Genomic DNA, 25,006 nt, shown 5'->3' on the forward strand with positions numbered 1-25,006 from the left:
TTCGTGTTCTAAATTTGTGTTGAATTTCACCTTCTTCAACATAATGGAACCTGCAAGAAGAAGAGAAGAGTCATATCTTCCACTAAATCCATCATCACACTTCCCAGCTGTATCCAAACCCCTTATGACAGTCCCTGACTTGTGAGAGAGTGGGTTGCATTCTCAATGATTTGTTTCAAGTAACAAATGATGGCTGATTTGAACACAAGGTGCGCAAAACAAAATCTGAACTTGTGGGTGGCAATAGGGGAGATTCTTTGTTATAGCAGAATGTTTGTAAGTTTGTAAGTTCATAAGTAGGGTGGCATCTGTAACTGAATATGTTCACGAGACAGTAGTCCTGGTAATACGGTACCTGGGAAGAGCATGTCCATGAACTGACAGTATGCTGCTCCTGTACAGAGTTCTTCCACTTTAGTATAGGAAGACTGCAAGCAGTCATTGACCCAGTTGAGCATATCATGACGGCTCAGGTTTTCAACAGTGGAACTGGTAGAAAAAACATTCACGGCCATTTTTATTCTGAAAAGAAAAACAGAAAATCAGAAAAAAAAACATTAGAAAACTTTTACTAAAATATTGGAAGCATATCTACAAAAATGGCAAACTGGTAAATGATTGTGACGTACATTTTAACTTACTCTATAACAACTACAGATTTCTGAGCACACTTGAAATTATATTTGGAAAAAGATGAACTTTTCTAAACAGTCACTTACTGATTTCTTTACTCTACTTCTAATTTAAGTTCATTTCACATTTGGAGATATAACCTTCTAAGAATCATGTATCTGTACTGTATCATGAGGCATTTAAGCAAAATGGTTGCTACATTAGTTGACTGTGGCATTTTACATCAGTTTTAATAGTTACATTTCTTAATGGTTTCATATCAGAAGCACTGCTCCTTGGCTTTAATCTTCATAAAAGATTTAATAGAGCATTTGATGATGTTTATAATATGCCTTGAACATGTTATCACCATTATTTAACTTTTTCATATATTCTCGAAATCTCCCTCCTCATTTTTTGTAATGCTTGTCACTTAAACTCATAAGCTTTTGCTTGGTTCTTTCTCTACTTTTACTGATGGTTAGGATCACTGACATGCAGTTCTACAATTCCTTACTTTGTTATTTTTAATTGTTCCATAACAATAATTGAATCCACCACTTGCTAATGAATCTAACAGATGTTAATTTACCTCTCTTAAAATACAGATATATTGCTATATAGCCACTACATAATTTTACAAAATACTGGACTGTCCTACACAATAACCAAGGTACTACTAGTTGAATGTGGTATATACTGACAAGTCCTTCCAATCAATATTCTGTTGCAGGCCACACCACTACCTGAATAAATCATTCTAAGGTGTAATATCTGAATATATCATGTGCAGGTATGGCATGGCATTCTGTTACATCATGTTATGTTTCGATATGCCTCTCTCCATGGGTACATACAGAAATAGAGGAGTCAAATATCTTTACACACACTTCAAACAAATTCATAATGTTAAAAAAAAAAATTATATAGGGATGTGTTAAAGACTGTGTTCCCTTGTAAAAATTTTTAACCCACACAGCAAAGAATAGACTAGAATATAGAATTTAGGCCAAAAAGCCAACCGCTGGGAACTATGAGGTCATTCAGCGCTGGAAGGGAAACCGACAGTTAATAGAAAGGCTTGAAAGCTGCAACAGGAGGAAAACTTCGCAGCTCCACTAGGAAACAATTTTTGGAGGGGGTGGAAAGTCAGATTGAACAAAGAGAACAAGAAAGGAGGTACAGTGCAAAGGCCCTTAAGTAAGGCTTTACACAACCCTTTTCAAGGCACACGATGCAAATAAGTTTTTGAAATAATTACTTTACACCTCGATATTCAGCTGGTCTTCCTATTTTAGACATTATATATAAGTGTTTCCTGCCAGGAAACTGTCCTAGAAATGAAGCAATTTCTGGAGAAATCTCTTAAATTGAATCGTAAGTGCAAAAAACATTTACTTTGGGTTAAATATAAGAATTACTGGTAACTGTTGTATATCTTACACTATCAAGTGAGCACTGTATCATAAGGCTTTCGTTATTTACCACAATTTGCCCCTTTATCAGAAAGCCAAATCCCTTGAGCATCTGATAAGCTAAGGGGGGGATCAGTTTATCACTTTCTGCTTAACAAGTACATTTTTGGGTTACTCATGCTGGGATGGTTTCCCTTCAAAAGTTCACTTTTCATGAGGTCTTCCTTTTCTGTGGTGGGCTGTTTTCCTTATTGGGGCCCTTGGGCATTAATAATAATAATAATAATTTTCGAAACCAATGTGACAACATGTCCTCAACTTATGGCAGGGGATCTGGGGATCCGTTCCAGCACAATGCCATAAGTTAATTTCTGTTGCAAGTCTGTTTCGGAGTTATTGGCACTTTACCAGCGCCTACGGTGCCATAACTTGTCTTGCATCAAGTTACAGCACCAATTAACCTTGTCTATTCTTGTTATTAGCAACGTCAACGGCAATTACAGAGCCGTAACTTAATGCAACATCAAGTTATGGCACTGTAAACTGCTGTTTAAGATCAAATCCGCCATAAGTTGGTGTAACCATAAGCAGGTGACGCACTGTACTTCTTGCTGCAAAGATCCTGTATATAATAATCATATACGCCTTCTAGTACATATATTGCTCAAATTACCACATACAATTCTCGCATTTATATTTAAAAGTTAACTTAACCACTATCATCTCTAGCCCAAGTTTTGCTTTACGTCATCAAGCTTCTCATATCATGTAAAATTAGCTAAATATCCCAGATAAAATACGTAGTCCACCTACGAGACACAGTACTAAACAATACCCTACAGGTAACGCTTCAAACCGCATGGTACAGGGGTGGACCGTGTACGATCAATGTGTACAACCCCAAGAAAAGTACATTATAACGCGTCCTGACACCGGAGTAGAGGTCTTTAGCTCCGTTTCTCACCAACAACAAGTCGCGTCTGATGCCCATCTCCGATGTCAGGACGCGTTATAATGTACTTTTTTTGGGGTTGTACACATTGATCGTACATGGTCCACCCCTGTACCATGCGGTTTTTTACCCTATGACAAATTTTTTTAAAAGAAATTTGTATTTTTCCAAAAATACAAACCTGAGGTCTCTGCATATGGGATTTACTTTCAGCACGAGTTTGAGCCAGCCATTAAACTTATAACAAGATGGATATTGGTAGGTGGCTACCGACGGAAAGTAATAGCAGCTCGAGTTACGTTATCTGCATCAAAATGTCTATACATTACTGCAAAGTAATGTAATGTCACCATTTATCCTAATATTAATCCATACAGCTTTACTTTAGTTACCAGGGCCCGACGAGGATATTACGACAATTCTCTTGGGGGTAGGCTACAGGCTACTTTCCACCCTTCATAAAAGACATTCCATAAGGCAGATTGCATCATATTATGCAAAATATCAGACCTATGCCTATTATTGTGAGTGGACGGTAATTCTTGAAAATAACTCGGAGAGGACTGCAAGGAACGTTCCCGCGAATACGACAGCCACTGGGGATTGAGGCGTCAAATGTATTTAGTCATGTCTAGTATTAGTCTCTGGGGGTTAATTGCAGTCGACCCCTCATAAAACAACGGCAAACCAAAGAAATACCTGACGCAGTGTGTTTACCTATATCTATCCAAAATTAGGCCTACAAAATTCAACTGGCCAAGCCTAAGCCTACCTGTAAAAATCGAAAATACACAACGATGGCATACATCTCCACTCAATCGTTGATCCTACGCCCACCCTGCCTTAAGGCATACCTAGACTAACCTAACATAACGTCTGATGACAGGCCTATAAAATTCAATTAGGCCTAGGCTACCTATACATTTACCCAATCCAATTTAAAATAGTTAGGATCAAATATTTAATGGTGCGTTTAAAGTGGGTATTAAATTAAATTTCTAAATATATAGGCTTGAATGCCGTAGGCCAAAGCTCGGAAATATAGAGGTAGTAGATAGTACCCTAGGCCTACGGAGCCTCTGGTACAAACCATATTTAATGGTGCCTTTAAAATGGGTATTAATTTTTTTTAATATACTATAGGCTTAAATTTAAATGACTCGTGAACACAATTGCCGTGAGCCTATACGTTCGGCCGTACAGGTAGATACCCTAGGCCTACGAAGCCTACGGTACGAAGAGAAGACGCCGAAATTTTGTAAAAAAATGACGTCACGTGGACCATTTCCATCAATTCTGAGAGAGATTAACGTCAAGACGACGACGAAATCGGACCAAAACGTCTCTTCAAAACGTCGGGCGTGAAAATAAACGCGTTAACTTCCGTAGGCCTATTCAAAAACTTGAAAACATCACACCGGGGAGAGAGAGAGTGTGTGAGAGTGAGAGAGAGCGCGAGAAGGTTCGGCGATAAAAAGGTCACTTTTCACCTCCTCTCGACCCTAAAGGTCACGACCTGACCTCGCAGAGGTCGAGAGGGGGCAGCGGGACGATTTAGGAAGGGGGCGCAGACGTTCTCACCTACAATTACGGGGGAAAACCGAGAGGAAAATAGGCCTCGTCCCGTCTCTTGTTGACACTGGGAACACCCAAAGACGATCCGGAATGACAAGTGACGTAAGACAAGCGCAGCGACGGACTTTGGTCTCGGAGTGTTCTTTCTGGTTAAGTCTGTTGTTTTAACGTATTTAAAAAAAATTAATCTATTTTCTATTATTTTTAACCATCTTCATCGCTTATATCTCATCTAATTCATCTCTATCTACTTTGAATAGGTTACGGATTATTTTTCTACGCTTCTTGCGAATGATATTCGGCTTAAAATTGGCGTGCTATCTCGACTAATTTTACTTTTAACCTTATTTATATCTATATATTTTCCCAATTTTATGTATTTTTATGGCATATACATCATTTAATGGATCTATATCAATCCTAAATAAGATACGGACTGATTTGAATAGCGATCTCGTGAATGACATTCGACCGAAGATTGTGACAAGATTGCTTTTCTTACCTTATTTCTATCTGTATCGACTAAATTTCTTACACTTTTATCACTGATATGCCAATTAATGTATCTATATCCACTTTTGACCAGCTATATATTCTTTTTAATCGCTTTATTGCGAACCATACTCAACGCAGGCTGTAAGGAACGCATCTTCTAGAAAGTCTGCAGGAATCATAGACCGTATCGGGAGATATTAAAAAAGAAAAAGAAGAGAGAATAAATTACTCCACATCCCGGTTAAAGTGAATACTTTTCTCATATAGTATCAATTGCAAAGTATTTTATCACACATTGCAAGTACCAATTTGGCAGGTAACACTTATATCAGAGCATAATAATCACTCAAAACTAACCCACTCACGTACACAGTAAGAGCTGACCCTAAATATCGAGGAGAATGATATCACTGACAATAAAAAAATGGTTATAGAAAGTTGTAGAAGGTTAAGAGTGGGAGTAAAGTGTTCTCTGTTTTTTTTTTTTTTGTTTTTTTTTTTTTAACGACTAATCTGCAACCATTCAGCGAGCGTAGATTCGAGCGGATTTCCTTTTAAAGCGAAAGATGAAAGTAATTCGGGCTAGAGTTCAGCTGAACCATAAAATTTAAAATATTACTCACAATCTATTATTTTAGCCCTCGAGACACGGCCGTACACCTCTAGATCTATGGAATACACTACGAAAATGCTCCGCACGTCTACACTCTAAACTACACAACCGTAGGTACGTACACGCACACACAGTCAGACACTCTACTGCAGTATACTCAACGGGTTCTGAATTGTCAATGAATTCGCGTCCTCTAAGACTCCTCTTTCAAATATTTTTTTTATCTCCTTCCTTTTACCTCTAACCCACCGTGCAGGACAAACAATGACTTCGGCGTTTTTTAATGTTTAGCCGGTGGTGAAAATACATTTGAGAGTTTATACGTATTACTTAAATAAACTGTGTAGAATCATATTTTACGGTTTTGAATTCTATGTTCACGGACGGGCGATTTTGAAGTCAATATATACTGTTAACGACAAATCTTTATGTCTTCTCACGTAGTACATAGAATTTTATAGCCAAAAAATTGTGTGTGTTATTTTGTAGATGAGAAATTAAATATATAATGACAAAAAGTAGTATCATATTCAAGTATGAATTTATACAAAATGAGGACCTGTGATACAGAAAATGATACATAGTTAAGTCCAAATCATCTAACGTCACATTCGTTTAATATTTTTTTTTTATACAGCTAAATATGTGAGAAGGAACCCCACCTATTCTTGAACTGAGAGATAGAGATCTAAGAATACACCTATAAATATAGATTAGCAGCAGAAATATAATCCTTTCCAGCCACATTCTTGAATTTATAAATGTAGGCCTATAAGCCCACGAGTATCTTAGAATAAGACAAACCTCTCTGTGAACCTGATAGATAAATAAATAGATATATCTTGGCGTTCACGGCCGTTGCTGAAGTGAAGCTACATAAAAAAAATAATAGATATAAACGACGAGACACGAGCGACTGACTGACTTATCATGCGTCACTTCCTGAAGGAGATGACGCATGCGTGTTTAACGATGACTAAGTCGTCCAAACTCGCGGTTCGGTTAATCGCCCGATAAACAAAACAGTTCAGCGCATAATACTTTGCGACGCCAGATAACAATGCAAGCTTTTGCCAACTAGAGAGGTATGGTTACTCTCTCGTATGGTGTGGTGTGTATAGGTATGCAAATGATTATGCTAATATTTCCCGAAATCAGTTATGGATATTTGCCTTAAGATTTCTTGAGAGAGAGAGAGAGAGAGAGAGAGAGAGGGAGAGAGAGAGAGAGAGGAGAGGAGGAGAGGAGCAGAGAGAGGAGAGAGAGAGAGAGAGAGATGAGAGAGAGAGAGAGAGAGAGAGAGAGTCGAACTGACGCTGATCACTCGAGCACCGGTATCATTTCCATGTGGCTTTTTAAACCTCAAGATATCCGTCCTTGAGACAACAATGGCATTAATAATCTCTAATGGTAACGAAAATTTGCATAAGAGTACGTCCTACACGCGCCTATAATGCGCCCTTGTCATTGGAATCTCCATTTTCTGAAGGGTTTCTGCCACATTGGATGCCCCTGTGTGATCGTTCATCTCCGTAACGGCTTTGCTGTACTTGATAGCGCACCCGGTGGCTGCTGTTTTCTTTCGTTAAGGGAATAATGCTTCTTCTTCTCCTAGATGTTGTATAAGAATTTGCGTCAAATTGTTTTTGTTATGAGTTTTAAAAGACTATACTTAAATTTTTTCTAATAATAATTATTATGAATTAGATAACAGCTTTCTTAAACAATGTAAAACAACTAAAACAAATAAAAAACACTGTCTAGGCGACTCTAGGCTCTAGCGAAGCCAGCCACTCTGACGGACGCAGGTAATGTTACAGACGAACCGTCATGCGTTAAAAGCTTCAATCCGAGACGACCAGTCACAAAATCATTAAAAAAAACTTTCTAGCACGTAGATATAACAATTCAACAGTTATTCATTCAATAAAACAATATAATTCATATGCGACTTATAAATAAGCCTACAGAAACAAAGCAATAAATGGCTGACGACACCTGTGAAACAAATAAAGTAGGTCTAGCGTGGGTGGGCAGTTGGCGATCCCATCTCGCGCCGGTCTTGTTTTCCAACGAGGAGGTAACTGGTTTTAATTCCGAGGTCAAACGGAAGGGTGTTTTTTATAGTCGTTTCCTCGTTAACCAGTAACAACCTCATAACGTATTTAATACTAGAGAAAGAGGGAGAGAACAACCAAGGAAAAAAAGATCAAGATGACTCTCATATCTCATACAATAACAAACAGCAGTAGCAGAGATGTTGTAAAAGTGCAAAGATAAATGAAACATTCGCCACTATGAATGAAGACGACAAGAAGAATAATGGCCAGAACTCGAGATAGGGAAGAAGGAACTAAGGGCGGTTTACTTTGTACTATTCTCACGGGAGATTAACTCCTACAGTGTCTTGAACATTTTACAGCGATAAACGACAACTTGGTCTTGATGCGACGCATTTTACAAAATTGGCGACAATGTTGCTTTGGTCTGCTGCGCTCAGATGTTTCTTTTGTCTATTTCTCATTATTTTATGGAGTAATGCAATTCATCAAAAAGAAATCTTGCTGACTGTGCAAATGAGGTTAATAATTCAGTCCAGAATTTCTCTTATTTTTGCTATCCTAACGAAAGACTGTCATTATTTGGATGCCACGTGCTTCTTTAAGAGCAAGAGCCTGTGCTGTCAAAAGGCCAGCTTAATAAACGATTAGAGTGGGTACTACCCATAAATGTTAAATTTTATTTTGTTAATTCTTATCTGTAATGATCACACTTTTTGTTTATTTTTTTTTTTCCATTTTTCCCCCATTAACACCTCTTCTCTTTTATTTAAAGCCAAGTCTCTATAGGCTGTAGTTTATACGCACATGTACAGTATATATATATATATATATATATAAATATATATATATATATATATATATATATATGTATATATATATATATATATATATATATATAGATATATATATATATATGATGTATATATATATATATTGTATATATATATATAATGAATAACTTGATCACGAAATATATAAAACGTGATGCTATGTATAAATAAAGGTTTTTTGCCAGGAAGGAAAAAATGTAAAACCGAGATAGCCAAGTACTTTCGGTCCTGTTCGGACCCTTTACTGAGGCAACTCAGTAAAGGGTCCAAACAGGACCGAAAGTACTTGGCTATCTCGCTTTTACATTTTTTCCTTTGTGGCAAAAAAACCTTATTTATATATATAATTTTCTATATATATAAATATATTATATATTTGGGTTTTAGCTTTCGCACTGGCCAAAGAATTAAGCAGCCAGAATTTTCTAATATTAGAAATCATGCCGCATTATGTAAAACCGAAGTCCTGAAACAAACACTTTTTTTTTCAATAATTGGTTATGTAAGGGACCCAGACCACTTAACAACTTTAGAATCATTATATATTAAAGACTGGTTCCCTCTCTCAATAGTAATACTTCCTCAGCAACTTTGTATCTGGCATAGTTGTCGTCTGGCCTGGACTCCATTGTATGTCATTCCCTCTTCTCTCCTGCTTATGGATGGTTGGTGTTTTGGTAGTCTCTTTTTGTTTTCTGTTTTATGTGCTTTTTATTTTTATGCTCTTTTACTTTTTATTGTTTTAACTTGTAAATTTTAATTACATTGTGAATTCCTTTTTATGATAATAATGTATTTTATTGTGTCTTTTACTTTGACAGACTGATGATGCACTGAGTAGTGCGAAACGCGTTTCTTTGCTGTAATAAACATGGGCTTTTTAAATGTGTATCATGGACCCTCCTGAAGTCTATATATTATATATATATATATATATATATATATATCTATATATATATATATATATATATATATATAATATATATATGTGTGTGTGTGTGTGTGTGTGTGTGCGCTTACAAAATCACAGTATTTGCACGTGACTTCATGATATAAGCAAATACCACAGGAAAAATGATAGGCAAAAATTCTAACCGATAAGCTTTCGTTCTTCTAGAAAGTCCATTAAACTATTTACTTGGCAGTAAACAGAACTGAATTCCTTTTATTTGGAATATGTAGGATTTTGTCGTGTAACTAAAGTTTATAAAACACTGTCAGATTACCTTTTTTCTTTCATTTCTTGTCAAGGCGGAGATGCGGACAGCCAGGCTAGAAGAGAAACCTCCGTTGTACCTCTTTGGGTGTGGCGGCAGTATGCTCAGCGCAGGGCTTAGTAGTTAGAACTAACACCTAAGGGAAGCCGAGGTCCCCCTGGGTTTGGAAAAATGAGGGAGACAGAGATACTCTTCACTGGTGTCCTTGATTCACCGTTGCCTTCAAGTTCAGAGGGTGAATTCAACGGGAACTTCTGTGTTCCGTGTCCTCATCGAGCGTACTGCTAAGCATGAAGGGTAACATAAGAATTGGGGTTATTATGCCAGCATCACTTCGTTGTTTGCTGTTTATCATTTGTAGTCTGACCTTGTCATGAATTCTTTAGTTTCTATTATCCACTCTTAACATTTTTACACAATCATTTCTTGTGATTAGTGACAGGGTATAATTTCATTTTGTGAATAATTTTTATGCTCTTGCATGTCTGCACCATTCCAAGCTTTTAAAACCTGATAAAAAAAAAAAAAAAAAAAAATCTGTATAAATTCTGTAAAGTAGACAATAGGCTCTGGGTTGTAAGAGGGGAACACAGCTGCGGATGGAGACCTTCCCTCAGAACCTGATCTGTTCTCTGGAAAAAGGTCATGTTCAGGTATTTAGTCCTTGTGCCAGCCCTCCTAGAAGAGGTAGTACTTACATGAGGACAAGGAATAGAACGTGGAGTCAGGAAGGAACTAAAAATATTTGGAGGCATCCCCAGAGGAGTATTTCTTTGCAATGAAGCCGAAGAACAACATTCATCCTTCTCCCTCCTTTTCCCAAACCTACTCCACTGGGACGGATTCCAAATGACACACTCCATGCAAGGAGAACCCCTCTGAAAGAATTCCCCCGCTCCCTCCAAGCACAAAAAAAGCAAGGATCAGTCGTTATGCACAAGGGAGGCCACATTCCTTGTTGCAACAATGTTCATGTTTTATCCCCATAGAAAGCAAAAAAAGCAGCAAGGCAAAAAAATGACACAACCAATGCACAACATAATGGCAATGAGCACATATTCATCCACACACTCCAAGCTCGCAACCACCAGACTGGACGAAAAACTGGAGAAAATCTGTTTACTACCTTGTTAAAATGAGTGAAACGGCCAGTGACTGAAGGATACGCTCTCTCACACCCCATCGTCATCTGCTAACCTTGTTATGGTGCTTTCACCAACCAATTTCCAGCTAGCGCTGAAAGATGATTCTACAAAAAAAGGAGATGGTTTCTATTTCTGTGGGAGCAAAAGGCATGCAGACAACCTCCTACCAGAAGCTGCTGAAAGAGTTGGTTCATAAGGATGAGAGGAGCCTTGCCCTTACTGAATCCTTCATGAGGAAGAACTCATGGGGAAAAAGGAGCAGGAGCAGGTGCAGACCTCATAGCAGACTTCCAAGACTACTATGAGAAATCAGTTCTCTTGAGCAGAACCATCTTCCCTAAGTGCCTCAAAGAGGGAAGGAGTAAGGAACTAGAAGTCACAATTGCCAGCTACTATGAAAGTGACACCTTTGAGGGAAGATAAAAGCACAACTACTTTCTTCTAAAGCATAGCATCATCAGAAGTGATAACACCTCCAAAGAAGCATTTGAGATAGCTTTATCAAAGCAAGTCAGAAACTCCAAGGACTACGTATTCTTAATACCTTCTGGTGACAGGAATGAGCAATCATGCCAAGAGAAGGCTAAGCAAAATTGAAAACTTCTCGTGCAGAAAAGTGACTTGGAGAAATTTTAAGCCTCAGAATTGGACCACAGAACTTTGCCGATATCAAGAGCACACCTCTTTATATGGTCCAGTCAGGCAACAAAATCTGACGAAGTAAAACACTAAAAACACACATGGTGGAGGACAGGTGAACTAGACAAGTTATATGGGTCAGCCAAGCAATCCTCTTTTGATTTTAGAATGCCAATCGCATCTGCTGGTGCAAAGATACAGCTATCTTGAACAGTAGTTAAGATTCATCCTAAACGAAACTTGACATCTGAAAAGGAAGCATAGAAGTTCAAATGAAAAACATGATTTACTAACATACTTTATTCACCATCATTCTGCAAAACAATACAAAAAAAAAAAAAGTTAGCTCTCCTTTAGGAGATTCTTTAGCTTAAATAAAACATTAATAACTCTATGGTGCTTCTCCCTCTGCAACAATGACAGGCAACTCCTTGATGCCATCCTTCGAAATCATCCTCACTCTCATCTTGGGTAGGTTCACGATGAATCTCCGCTTGATTTCGTTTGACACGAAAGCTTTATGGCGAGTTATGGCCTTCTTTTTCATTCATGTCTGCAATGGGAATGTCAGTCAAATAATAGCTAATCAAAATTTAACATTATATTTAATGACCTTAGAACAGAATAGAATATTAAATTTAGGTCAAGTAATGAGACCTATGAGGTCATTCACCGCTGAAATGGAAACTGACAGTAAGGTTTGAAAGGTGCAACAGAAGGAAAACCTTGCAGATGCACTAGGAAACAATTTTAACAGAGGGAGGAAAGTCAGATAGAAGAAAGAGAATATGAACAGAGGTATGTACAGTAAAATACATGAGAGATTGCAGCTAAGGGCTGAAGGGACCCTACAAAGACCAATAAGTGCCCCATGCGAGGTGCAGTAACAGCACTACCCCACTGGGGTTTCAAGACTATAGGATTAATGTAAAATCTGTTGGAATAATAGATATTGGTAGGATCTATAGAACCATGATAGGAGTTCCTGTAAGATAAAAAAAACTGAGTGTTTAACCATTTACTCTATTAGTAAAGGAACTATATTATAGTAAGATAAATGGTTACTAGTTCTCTATATACACTGAACTCTATTCTATACTAGGTCAAATAAAAAGGTACATTTCCAGCAGGTAAAATACTGCTTCAATACAGTCAAAATTTAAAACAGTTAAAGCAATCAATTCTGTATTGTTTTCAACCTCAGGCAAATGTTGGGTTTGGATCTAATGCAAAAATTAAAGCTTATCCAATTAGACAATTTAGGAACGTTACAAAATATATCATCTTGTAATACTGAGGGGCTCTGAGGTTTGATTTAGCTTACACATAAAGATCACCTTACACTCACCTGGTCTATATTTTTGATCCATAATACCCAGTGCAAACATGCCTCCATAGCCAAATGCATAATGATTTACAGGTACACAAGCACCCAAATAGTCCATGTAGTACAATACTGAGGTATCTGTGTTAGGGTCGAAGCCGCCCATCAAGGAGTTGACGAAGTAAGGTTCCTGGAATTTATAATTAAAGATTATAAAAACCTGTTTAGCACTCATGTAAGAAGTATCAACAGCATTCCAGTAAGGAAGACATCAGATAAACTGAATCTAACTCTTAAAGAGAAATTTAAACAGCTCATAACTTCTGTAACATTAACAAAAATCTTTGAGGTTATGCTACAAAAAATAGTTTGTCATGAAAATATCAAGTACATAGAGAACACTCACCCTTGAACGCAGATGATTGGCGATAGTGTGTCTCGTAAAATGAACGGCAGATGAAGGACTGAGTTCATAGCCATTACGCATCTTGTACAGCTGAATGTTTTTGGCAATGTACTCTGCAAACTGGGTCGTGTCGCCAGCTTCGCCAGACACTCCCATTATCAGATGAGTTGAAAGTTGGTACATTTTATCATCATCTAAAATGAAAACAAGAAATGGAGGATAATCAGGATTTGAAGTCCAGTCCTTATCCTAAGATTTCAAGCTTTGCCATTTACAAAACTGGAAGAGCATGACCAGTATAATGACCAATCATTTTTGCATACTCCTTTTTTTATGTAAATGCATGTCCCATGAATGAAAATAATCACATGCCTAAAAGAGCATTAGCATGAAATCCATCACAATATAATACAAAATGGTAATGTTCAAAGTCAACAAGTACTGCACAGTATTACATATATATACATGAGCAAAACTTTGCTATCATAATTTCAAATCACAAAAGTTACAAATCTATACAAATTTTTAAATCAACTGAATACAGGCTAATTAAATAACAGTTCTAGAGAACAATTTGCACATAAGAAAAGCTTTCTCACCTGACTTCTGTACGACAATGCTTTGCAAGTGACTCATGTCCGATGCCAATAACACGAAGTCATTGAACTTCAGTCCTGAAAAGAGAAAGGTTATGGAGGTTAGTAAATGTCTTACACTGGTCCATGCAACATTTAATACAGACATAGAATATAAAAACAACTTTTTTCATATAAAATACAAATGTATTTTGTCCCATTTGACTGGGTTAAGCCACATCTACATTTTGAGATAGTTCCACATTTGAAAGTTTAATGGATGAATACTGTTTTAGTCCAATACTGCATAGAATAATCACAGAAATAATCTGATATGCATTAAACAACTGTGAAAATAACCAATATAATAGTTAAATTTAGCAAACACAAAAGGAATTCTTGATTTATCAGTAATACAATATGTATTTAAAAATACTCACAATATGTATTCAAGAATATTTTAAGAAAGATTTAAATTATGTCATTATCTTTACATATTTTTACCGTGATATTTACAAATTCACGAAATGAAATTAATAGAATTCATTCAGTCATAGCCTATATGTATAAATCACAACAGTCAAGGTCCAGTTAGACATAAAAAAATTTTCAAAAATAACTTGTATTTTTCCTAGGTACACAACCAGAGCCTTTTATATAAGCATGAGATCAGCACCACTCCCCGACTTGTCCCTGTTGCTCCAAGCTCCAAGAGAACAAGACAGGGCATGCCAGGGATATAGGTAGTTAGCCATGAGCAAGGGCACTGACCTTTCCTAAGATGCAAAGGGAATAGGTACCCAAACATTAAAGAGATACCAGAAAGATCAGCATTGGCAAAATCTACTAGGTATGTACCTTGAATTAATTGGAAAGCTCTATACTTGGAGTAAAAATTAAAAAATTTGGAGTAAAAATTAAAAAATAAGAAGTATTAGACCTATACAGGTTAAAGTAGAATTTAGCTAATCTAGCCAAGGTGTACTTGTCATATGAACAGGTATAATTTGGCAGTTTAGTAACCTAACCTAACGCAGTCCAACCCAACGACCACCAGTAACTTACAATACCTCTAAACCTAAGCCGTCTAGGTTAAGTTAATTATACGAAATATTAATACTCATAAACCTAAGTCGGTTAAGTTACTTCACGAAATATTAGGCTAAGTACCTTAGGATAGGCTATGACAAAGGTATTCCATTAGCCCGCCGGTAGCCTAGCTAACACCGAGGAATTCAAATGGCTAAATAACATATATAAACTCAAAATAAGCAAATAATATGCATAATTATCCAGTAAATAATTAATTATGCTTCATAAATAAACTAACTTTAGCCCTATCAAAACCCTAGTAGACAGCTAGGTACATCAGCGCTGAAGTTGCCGAGTCACCTTAGCGTTATTTATCCCCTAAAAACTTCTAAAACATCTTAATTAAGGTTCATTTATAAATCAAAATCCCGTTTTCTTACCAATAAGGCATTCCAGACTCATTTTGCGGGCGTTTTACAGAAACTACAAGTAAAAAAGTCACTTTGTCTCACAATAAACCGAAATGACTTGCACGGCGTAAACACAGACGTCGAGTCTTTCTTCTTCTTCCTGATATGAACGCCGACTTTCGAACGCGAAGACGAAAAAGAATGAAATAATTGGTAGATAAAGTCTTTGGAAGTTTTGCAGGAAATGAATTAAGAAATTAAATTCATAAGGAAAAGGAGCCATTAATAGATATTACGCAACCGTTCGTCCGCTAAACATCTGTTTTCCAGTCTGTATTTAAGGGGACATTTGCCTCTGTGGGTCAGCATGGAGTTGATATCTATCTATTAAAACTGCACAACAAAAGAGGCTTGGCTTACATATTCCACACCAAGTATATAATAAAATATAGGGGGAAATGATGGCCTTTTCATAATTCAAACTATATTTAGTATCTTGGAGAAGCAGGCAAGCTACCTGGGGAAAACATATTCATGTAGTGTGATATGTCATTTTTCAACACATTACTTATAACTTAGTCCGATTATCATCCCTAACAGAGCTGGAGAAAATTATACAGGACAGGAGACTTCCTTTTAGATCGCCGTAACTTTTGACTGTGTGCACGTGCCAGTAATTGGAAACACACATATATATAAAACAGATTGGAAAAAACTTTTAAAAAAACTATTATCCTGTGATCGTTTGTGAGGTCTTCGTGATCGTTTGTGAGGTCTTCATGATAACATCATAGTGAGTAGGTTATATTGCTCTGCTAAATGGATAAATAAGAATCATTGGAAAGCAGGAAAACGTGTGTGTGTGTGTGGAATGCGTAAACAAAAGCTGTTTGAAGAAATGAAGGTGGATGTACACTATGCACAAATACTTGTGGGTATAGTATACAGAGTAGGGAGACAGGGCAATACGTTGATTATTTGGTCTTCTAGCGAAAACACCAATAGAAGAAAAGTTGCTCTACGTGCTTTATAAACCATTAGAAAAGCACACTATATCAGAAGAAAACGCGTTCGTTTTGTAGACCTACCGATAGCCTCCAACTTGATTTAGGCATTAAAAGACATGTTACCGATCCTTATACTCTCAAAATTGTCGAGTTTTGTTAAACGTACATTCTTTTTAAGTTCTTTGGTTTCTTATTTATTGCTTTGTTTCATTTACAAATGCTGGATTCCTTTTCTTAATTATTTCCTCTGCTTTTCCCCCGATTGGTCTACAAAAATCATATTATCTCTGACGGAACTTCTAATCAACTGTTATGGTACGTGGATGATCAAAACATGTTTTTGTAATTGTTTCACTGAGATTTTTTTTTTTTATCAAATGTAATGAAGATAGTGTCTGCTCGAAATCCGACTGTCATTATTAAATCAGAAATGGTTAGTGCAAGTGCTGGTTTTTATTTGTTTAAATCAAGACGTCTCTTTCCTTGAAATAAATATGGTACATATATTTATATTTAAGAGGCATATACAGAGTACAAGGTGAGTTGAAAATAACTCAATGCGCAGACTTCATTTGGAAACAACAAACAAATTTAAAGTTGTAGTCTTAAGCGAATATGGAAAGGCAAAAGTGCACAAATAAAAAAAAGGGGGATTAATTATTGTTTTTTATTCTGTTTATAGGCTGAAGTTGACGAAAGATGAATTTAGCACACTGATAAGATACTGATAAAGAGAGCTCTACCAAACTGGTAAAATCCTGCGTCGTAAGATTTATCTCTTCCTATGACGTCACCGGAAGCTATGTGATCGACACCCTAAGAACCCATACTTATAGCAGGTAGTTCTGGCGAGCTTGCGAGCGCAAAATGAACTTTTTGATGCGTAAGTTTTGTCTCTTTAGTCATATCTTAATAACAATTTACCATTAATTATGAGATTAAATTATAAATATTGTATATTAAACCTCTTTATTTTATATTAATATAAAATTGCACGTTTAATAAGACGTTAAAATCAATAAAATCCCAAAAGTGTTATAGAGAATGGTATCAAAGTTGATGACGTCAGTGTCAATGTAAACAAACGAAATCTGTGAAGTGTCAAGACTCAAGAGACATTTATTGGAAAACTGAATCTCACTGGTACAGTATCTACTTGAATTATCTCCTGCCGTATTTTTCTTGTGTTTAATGGATAATAGATTATACTCTGGGAGTGATGTATATACAGTTATTTGATAGAATACTGTCTATATTAGGTATTTGCTTGACAGCTAAATAGTAGAAAGGCACATGCCAGGGCGTAAACCAATTTGACCTTACCCCAGTTAACCTAGGATAGGATACGTTAACCAGTTTGGTTTTTGTTTTTTTAATAAGCTAAAGTTAATTATTTGTGTTATAGGCTAATTATTAATGAATTATTGTATTTAAGAATGCAGGATTAACTGTATTAAGTTAAGGAAGGGTTATTGGTTGGTGGTAGCCTAGGCAAGGTCGAAAAACTGATTATAGCCTACTAGACTAGTACCTACTCGTATCCTAGGGTTGTTAAGGGTTGTTAAAGATTAAACCCTTTCACATATTAGATAATTCATCCAGTTGTTTCATTTTATGGCATTTTTTTGATGCAATAACAAATACAATGAACAGTAAATGAATTGCAAATTATGGTTAGTATGTGTGGTTTTACATCTTTTTTACCTTATAATTTACACTGCTTTTTTTGGATTAAAATTATTTAATGCAAGCTTCACAGTGCTGTTCAGTGGTAGGAGAAGACTAGGCAAAAGGTTCATCACTAAAGTTGCTAAAATTTGCACACTTATCTCAGAAACTATGTTATTTCAAGTCAACAAATATAAAGAAAAGTTCAAGTGATGCAATATGAATTAGCATTGTACCACATGAGTATTCTGGTGAAGTGAGATTTGTTAAGATTACAATATGTGTGTACGGAACAGCTGTTTTTGTTTCTTCATTTTCCCAGAAGATATTTTATGTTAGATGCTTAATATTGTTGCAGATGATATAACCAGAGCATTTGAAAATATTGCCAAGATGAGTTCGAGGAAACCTTCTCCGACCAACAAGCCGTCTACTCTTCTGTCGCGCGAAGAAAACGAAGTTGTTTTCAAGCTACTTGGACCTCGTTGTCAGGTATAGTATGCAATGCATTTTTGGTATAGCTATATTGTTTTTGCAGACTGTTCATGATTTTTCTCTTAATATTTCAACCATCAAAATTAGAATTTACTTTTCCTAGTCAGTAGTTTAAAAAGTAACTTTTCTATGTCAGATTCTCATGGATTCTATGCAAACAGACATAACAGCTGCCAAATGCATTTATATGTTTTACCTTTCTTGTAACTTTATTGACTGGTTTCCAAGTTTAATTGGCCTTGGGCAATTAATGCCTGTTAAAAGTGAAAGTTCATGATGAGCATTAGTCGTATTTCTGAGGATTGCTGATGATATTTTCTTCCTTGAAGGGAGGTTGTATAATTACATTTGAAGAACTATTTTTCCTTTTTATAGTTTTATAGTAACATTTCTGAAGCAATTAACTGGTTGTTTTATCATTTGGATTTAAAAGTAAATTATGGTGTCTGTGCATTGCATTGGGTAGAGAGGTGAAGTGGTGTACTATATACAGCTTTTTAATTAGGTGTAGAGAATTTCATATTTACTTCTCTAATTGATAAAGGATTTTTTTTTGTCATGGAACCATTAATTATTAAGTTTAAATCATGCATTCTTGAAATGTTTCCATTATTTTGACAGTCATTGGTATTAACTGGGGAGAGTGTAAATGCTGCTTTGTATAAGTAACAAGTTCTTTTTTTAATGTAGATTACAACAGAGCTGTTGGCACACCTGTCTTTATATTTTCTAAATATGAAATATCTTTGCAAGGTGGTCTTATTTTCCATATTAATATCCTTTAAGTAGGTAATATTTACTTACTGTATATTGTTCACAGACTCTCAGCACTACCGTCGTGCAAGTTTTTGGGACTGAAGGGCCTCATCACAATACGTGGCGTAAACGGCACTGCGGAGCCATTACGTTCACCAAGGACAATGTACGACGGTCATATTACATTCAGGTAATGATGTTTCTTTCTAAAATTTGAGGAAAAAATTGAGACCTAATCATGAAACTTACTAGTTCTTTAGAAATTCCTTCTTACAATTTATAGAAAGAATACCTGACATACAATTTGACTGTGGTTCTGATGATTAGTTTCAAGTTAGGAAACCTCATGTAATTTATCTCATTCTAAAATTCTTTAACCAGACCACTGTGTCAGTTCTTGGCTATGTAGCTGGGCCAAAGAATTTATTATTAAATGAAAGGTGAAAAAGATCAGACAGAACAGATGAAAAGTAAAAAGAAGAGAGCAGTGCATTGGCATTGAAAGTTTAAAGGTTACTATCAGCAGAGGCACAGGACAAGCCACAACCCTGTTGCATGATGTCCTAGAGATGGAAAATATAGCGTATGTTTTCTTTTCAGGTGTATGATGTTGTTGCAGGGTCACGTGTTTTCGAGCAAGAATTGTACACTCAGTTTACATATACAGTCTCAAAGCCTTTTTTCCACCAATTTGAAGCAGAGGTAAATATAATAAAATGTATTTCTTTTAAAACTGATTTAGGTGTTTTATTTTCTATCGGTTACTGTATGAAAATGTTTTGATTTGCTTGGGTCACCATTCTGTGATGTATTGGGCATTTGACCTTTTCGTTTAGGAAAACTTAGGAGTTGTGAAAGTCATTTGTAATTTTTTAGGTTAGTGATAGAACAGTTTTATGTGTGGTAGTCTTAGTTTTGAGTGTTGGCATGATCAAGCATAAATGCTAATGATTGCTTTGCTAAACCAGAATTTTTGTATATGAGAAGGTTCTTTGAATTTTGAGAGGAGTAGAAATGTCCATCAAATACGTATATAGTTTACCTTCATTTCCTTGCATTAACCATAATCATCATTGCAGTATTCTGGTGATATTGCATATAAATGTCAGTAGAGGCTAAAGAACAGTCATCTTTTGCAAAAGCGTTTGCACAGTATTTTTAAGAGCTCCGGGAAATGAGTTATAGTACTAATTAAGTTTTCTTTTCAGGAACAAATGATAGGTCTTAATTTTGCGGATGAAAGGGAAGCAAGTTTCTTCAGCCAAGCTGTCAATGAACGATTAGTGGCCAAGCAGCGCAAAAAGGAAGGTAATATTTATAGGGGATTTTGTTTTAAAGCTTTTTATCTAAACAGACATTATGTTATAACAGAGCCTGCTATTTTAAGATTTGACATTATGTCGGTTGAAGAAGACTAGTTGTTAGTGAAGCCTTTTCTTTTGAATAAAAACTTAGTGATTTAAGGAGCACTCTTGATGCTAATAACCTAAATGCCATTGCACCTATATTTGCCTCTAGCCATAGCATTTACAAAATGGTTGCCATTCAGAGATGTTTAGCAAGCTGTACATGAATAATAGATATTTTATTGTCTCTCATAATGCGTAAACTGAGTGATATGTATAATTCAGGCCATATCTCAAAACACTCAAGATAAATAGATAAAATGATAACAAAATATAATGACCACCTCAGTTGCTGTTGAATGTTATCATGAATAAAAAATGGAAAAGATATATGTAAAATAGGAGAAAGGGAAAACTGCTAGGAAAAGGGATGATTACTTGATAGTCTTGTGTCACTTCTGTTGGTTGCTATGTTTTATAAAAAAAAGTTAAATCTGTGATAATAGGATTTGGATGTACAGGCAGTCCCTGGCTTACGATGGGGGTTCCGTTTTTGAGGCGTGTCGTTGTAAGCCGGAAAATCATAAAAATCCCAGGAAAACCTTACTTTTAATGCTTTGAATGTATTAAAAACTATGTAAACTGCATTTCTACTGCATTTTTCATAAAAAAAAACTTTCAAATATTGATTATTTTGCATTTTTAGAGTCACATTTCCTCTGTCAGATCGGTGCCGTTAACCCGGAAATAAGTTCTGATGAATATACAGTAGTACCTCGTATTTCGAACTTAATCCATTCCAGAAGGCTGTTTGAAGTACGATTTGTTCGAAATATAAAACAAATATCCCCATAAGAAATAAAGGGAATCAGGATAATTCATTCCAGCCAACCCAAAGAGTCTCCCATTTCACATTTTTTCTATTATTAATGTGTTCAAAAGTTAAATTAAGAGTGTAAAGTAATGAAACAGTACGTTATATGAAGTAGAATTTTCTAAATTTTATTTTTCCTGTGTACGATTTACATGAACTGTTTGGTAAAATCAGCGTGTTTACTTGGTTCTTAATTGCACGAAATAGATGAATTATGTCACAATACATCAACTTACTGTTGGCAAACGGCAGACTTTTAAAACAAGCATGAGGATTTTACAAAAAAATAAGTAATAAGTCAAAATGCAAGAAAAGGAAAGAGAAATAAAATAACTTTTCACAAGGAAGCCGTTTAAACAAACAATCGAAGGCATGAGGCAGTTTGTTTATTACAGTAGTAAAAATATCGTAAAAAGCAATTATCACTAGATTGGTTTTTTACCGTAACAAAAATAAAAGTGATTTGGGCAGATCGAGTATAAGTAAAAGAAATGGGGGAATAATCATCCAGATCAGCTAATAAATCAATGGTAAGCAGAACCGTTCTCTCTCTCTCTCTCTCTCTCTCTCTCTCTCTCTCTCTCCTCTCTCTCTCTCTCTCAGTGCACCAAACACTGACTTGAACAAGCGTTTTTTTTTTTTTTTTACTGTGTTGCATTTGTTTTCATGTTTTATCTTTATGTTAAATTTATTATGAAATATAATTTTTTATGTGATTTGGTACTGCTTTTATGTACATATTATAGTAAGGATTTTACTGCCTCTTCTCTCATCAACAATACCACGACGCACGATAACTTAAAATCATTCATTCATTATTCCTAAAAAATATAAACGCTACCTCCCTCCACATCAAGTTAGCTGTGTATCACCGCAATGACGAATGATTTTATTAATCATTTGTGCTAAGTTTTATTGTGAAAAGCTTTGTTCTTTCATTTACTATTTTGTTAATATTGTTCAACTCAAGGTCCAAAGAGTATATATAGGAGGCCTTGTCAGCACTGACCCAAAATAAGCCTCTGCCAGGTCGAGAGCGAGACGTCAACTCAACCTCGCCTTAGCTACCACAAGGAAGGTCCTTTATTAATCCAATGCTCTACATCAAGTTAAGCTTTTTAGAAATAATTCTCTTGACCAAGGATTCATATTGCTGGATGGTACAGTTGCCTCAAAGTATTCCTATACCCCGTCCCCTTCTGTTTCATGATAATGGTCGGGTAACACAGCAATGGAGCCTGTATGTCTTGTAACGACGGATGTGAATGGTCGAGCTATTGGATGCCAATGTTCATATTTTCTAATCACTACTTTAGACAATATGTTAATGATATACAAATAATAGTTCACCTTACCAGTGAACTGAGTCGATGTTAAACTAATAGAAAAATAGTATAGTAACAGAGCAATAAGAATAGCAATGGTAAAATTCATATTCAATCCTTTGTTCCATTCAGGTGTGGCTGTGCAGGCGCTTGCTAGGATCCTGCTTTTGTTCATGGTAGATCATTATTAGGTGTCAATTTCAGAACGTTATTTGAATGGAAATACGCTTTGGATTTACACAATCCATCTATTTATAAAGTAATGAAATTATAAACCGCAACTACCAAGACCTATAAATATAATTTCATAATGGCAACTATGATAGCCAAAGACAGGTTACGATATGGAAGGCTTTGGGGGAAAATTATAGACCACCAGTGTATAAAGGAACTAATGTATCCAGTGTGTTGTCACTCATACTTGTTCTTTATTCGAGCCACTTCTCACCAGAGTAGCCTAGATGGAAATTTCTCTGGCCGGTATTTAACTCGAGTCATCCGAGTAACAACACACCTTAACCACCCTGATGGTCCTTATATACCAACCCAAGAGTGGATAAAAAGGAATAGTTTGCAGTCGATATGAGTTTTCATTTCAGCCTTTCGTCTCGTGGGATTCATGACTGGATTTCTTGTGCTTCAGTCTCGAATTTGTCTACTATTTATGATCCCGTGGATTTGTCAGTTCAATGAATTCAAGATACATTTTGCTATTTTTGCATCCTTGTCCATTAATTTTATTTTTATTTCTAATAAAATTTTAATTGAAACTGAATTTGATTAGTTTTTTGTGTGTGAAAATGAGCACCAAACTAATCTTGAAGGGAACACGTAGTTCATTTGGCTACATCCACTATAATTGTTATTCATTCTTTTTCATGTTTAACAAGCATTGTTACTGATTCCAGTAATTGCAGCTTTGTATTATCCTGACCCTTCCCTGATTAGAGCATCAGTGTCGATTTTTGCTTTCCTTATCGTTAGGATCAAATTAAATGAGTCCGTTCAACTAACGGCTCCCCCACCCCCCACAACTGATTCTCCAGCCACCAGCCCTCCCCCCCCACCCCCGTCCCTTACCTATCCTCCAGTCCCACCCTCCCTCCATCGTCAGGTAGCCCTGCAACCTCCCAGGTCACTCCTCTTGAGATGCGGTGTGGAAAAATCAGTATTCCTAAAATTTCAACGGTCACATGACCATTCTTCCCCCTCTTTTACAAAGCTCTGGAACTGCAGTCTAATAAGTTCTGTTCGCCTTTGCTTAAAGGTCAACCCTTGATATTGTAATATCTTGTTTCTTGTTCTTGATTTTTTTGGGACAGGGTTTTGTTTGGTCATAGCACCTAACTCATTCATTCTCCTCATGATTAGAAAGCAGCAGTACTTTGGTCTAACAGAATTTAGTGTTGCCCTTGACGTGGTAGCCAAAAGGCTTCTACAAATTATTAACCTGTTATTTAGTTTTCTGAGTAAATTTGATTTGACTGGCATTTCACCAAGCTTAATTTTCCTTTCGAAGCAATGAAATCCATTACAACCTATTATATATGTTTATAAGATACAGATAAAGTTTTCTGACTGCTCAGGATATAATTGAGATGAAAGTGTTTTTGAAAGTAAAGCAACAAGATGCACAAACTTTTTGTTCCTTCTTTTGGTGCTTTTCCTGTCAATCATGAACATCCTAAGCAGGTCAACGCCAACCAAACCTACATATGAGAAGTGAAAGACATTTTACATACACACACTGCACTGAAAGTAGTGTAGAGACCAAGGGGCTGGATTCTTCTGACCTTAACCTAGGCCTTTGTCTGACATCGGAATACCATGACTGAAACTGACATAGTCTCTTTGTCTTCAGCCCTCGAAAATTTAAGCCAAGGCCACAATTTATATAATGTATGTCATTGGTTTCGATACTAAAAGGCTAGATTCTTCTGACCTTGGCCTAGGCCTACATCTTGAGCAGGACATTCATCAAATGACTCATTAACTTAGTCTAGGGTTCTATGTCCTTGATGATTTAATCTGAAGCCGCAATATATTTGATGTGTTTTAATAGAGACTAAACACTGTTCTGCTTTGAAGTTTTACTTACTGAAGAGCAAGGAGCACTGAAGTCTCCAGAAATATGGACAACTACTTAACCCTGATTAGACAGGTAAATATATCAATATGCAGCTAATCAAGCTGGGTAAACTTTGAGGTGGGCCAGTTTACAAAACAATGCAT

At 36.1% G+C, this 25,006-nt stretch overlaps 3 protein-coding genes across 3 annotated transcripts in view; 1 reads left to right on the forward strand and 2 right to left on the reverse strand.

Moving 5' to 3' along the window:
• The window catches only part of LOC135213979 (microtubule-associated protein RP/EB family member 1-like), a gene marked incomplete in the record, with an annotated part of 37,975 nt that extends 33,267 nt beyond the window's left edge, over nucleotides 1-4,708 (reverse strand). Inside the window, 3 exon segments of the mRNA XM_064248057.1 lie at nucleotides 1-50; nucleotides 356-522; nucleotides 4,561-4,708. Coding sequence (XP_064104127.1) covers nucleotides 1-50; nucleotides 356-515 — 210 coding nt within the window.
• Nucleotides 4,709-11,841: 7,133 nt separating this feature from the next.
• LOC135213759 (proteasome subunit beta type-2-like) lies at nucleotides 11,842-15,489 on the reverse strand. The gene is made up of 6 exons (XM_064247886.1): nucleotides 15,334-15,489; nucleotides 13,886-13,960; nucleotides 13,287-13,480; nucleotides 12,905-13,070; nucleotides 12,090-12,109; nucleotides 11,842-12,058 (listed from the first exon to the last, which is right to left on the reverse strand). Exons 1-6 carry the CDS (start codon nucleotides 15,353-15,355, stop codon nucleotides 11,948-11,950), a joined length of 588 nt encoding a protein of 195 aa, XP_064103956.1. The 5' UTR covers nucleotides 15,356-15,489; the 3' UTR covers nucleotides 11,842-11,947.
• Nucleotides 15,490-16,551: 1,062 nt separating this feature from the next.
• On the forward strand, nucleotides 16,552-20,537 carry LOC135213978 (actin nucleation-promoting factor WAS-like; the record flags this gene model as incomplete). The annotated part of the gene is given in 6 exon segments (XM_064248056.1): nucleotides 16,552-16,625; nucleotides 16,993-17,193; nucleotides 18,337-18,470; nucleotides 19,294-19,419; nucleotides 19,830-19,931; nucleotides 20,438-20,537. Coding segments are annotated over 5 exon segments (478 nt in total), but the record flags the coding sequence as incomplete, so codon positions are not given.
• Between the last annotated feature and the right edge of the window lie 4,469 nt (nucleotides 20,538-25,006).

The sequence above is a fragment of the Macrobrachium nipponense genome, chromosome 43 (assembly GCF_015104395.2).
Source record: "Macrobrachium nipponense isolate FS-2020 chromosome 43, ASM1510439v2, whole genome shotgun sequence".
Taxonomy (NCBI): domain Eukaryota; kingdom Metazoa; phylum Arthropoda; class Malacostraca; order Decapoda; family Palaemonidae; genus Macrobrachium; species Macrobrachium nipponense.

What these genes read in the sequence shown, in the direction of transcription:
- LOC135213759 (XM_064247886.1), bottom strand. Translation starts at nt 15,355, where the DNA reads ATGAGTCTGGAATGCCTTATTG. An exon ending in CATTGTCGTACAGAAGTCAG is followed by an intron (nt 13,481 to 13,885) that starts GTGAGAAAGCTT and finishes TTTTCATTTTAG; the next exon opens with ATGATGATAAAATGTACCAA. An exon ending in GGATCAAAAATATAGACCAG is followed by an intron (nt 12,110 to 12,904) that starts GTGAGTGTAAGG and finishes TTCCCATTGCAG; the next exon opens with ACATGAATGAAAAAGAAGGC.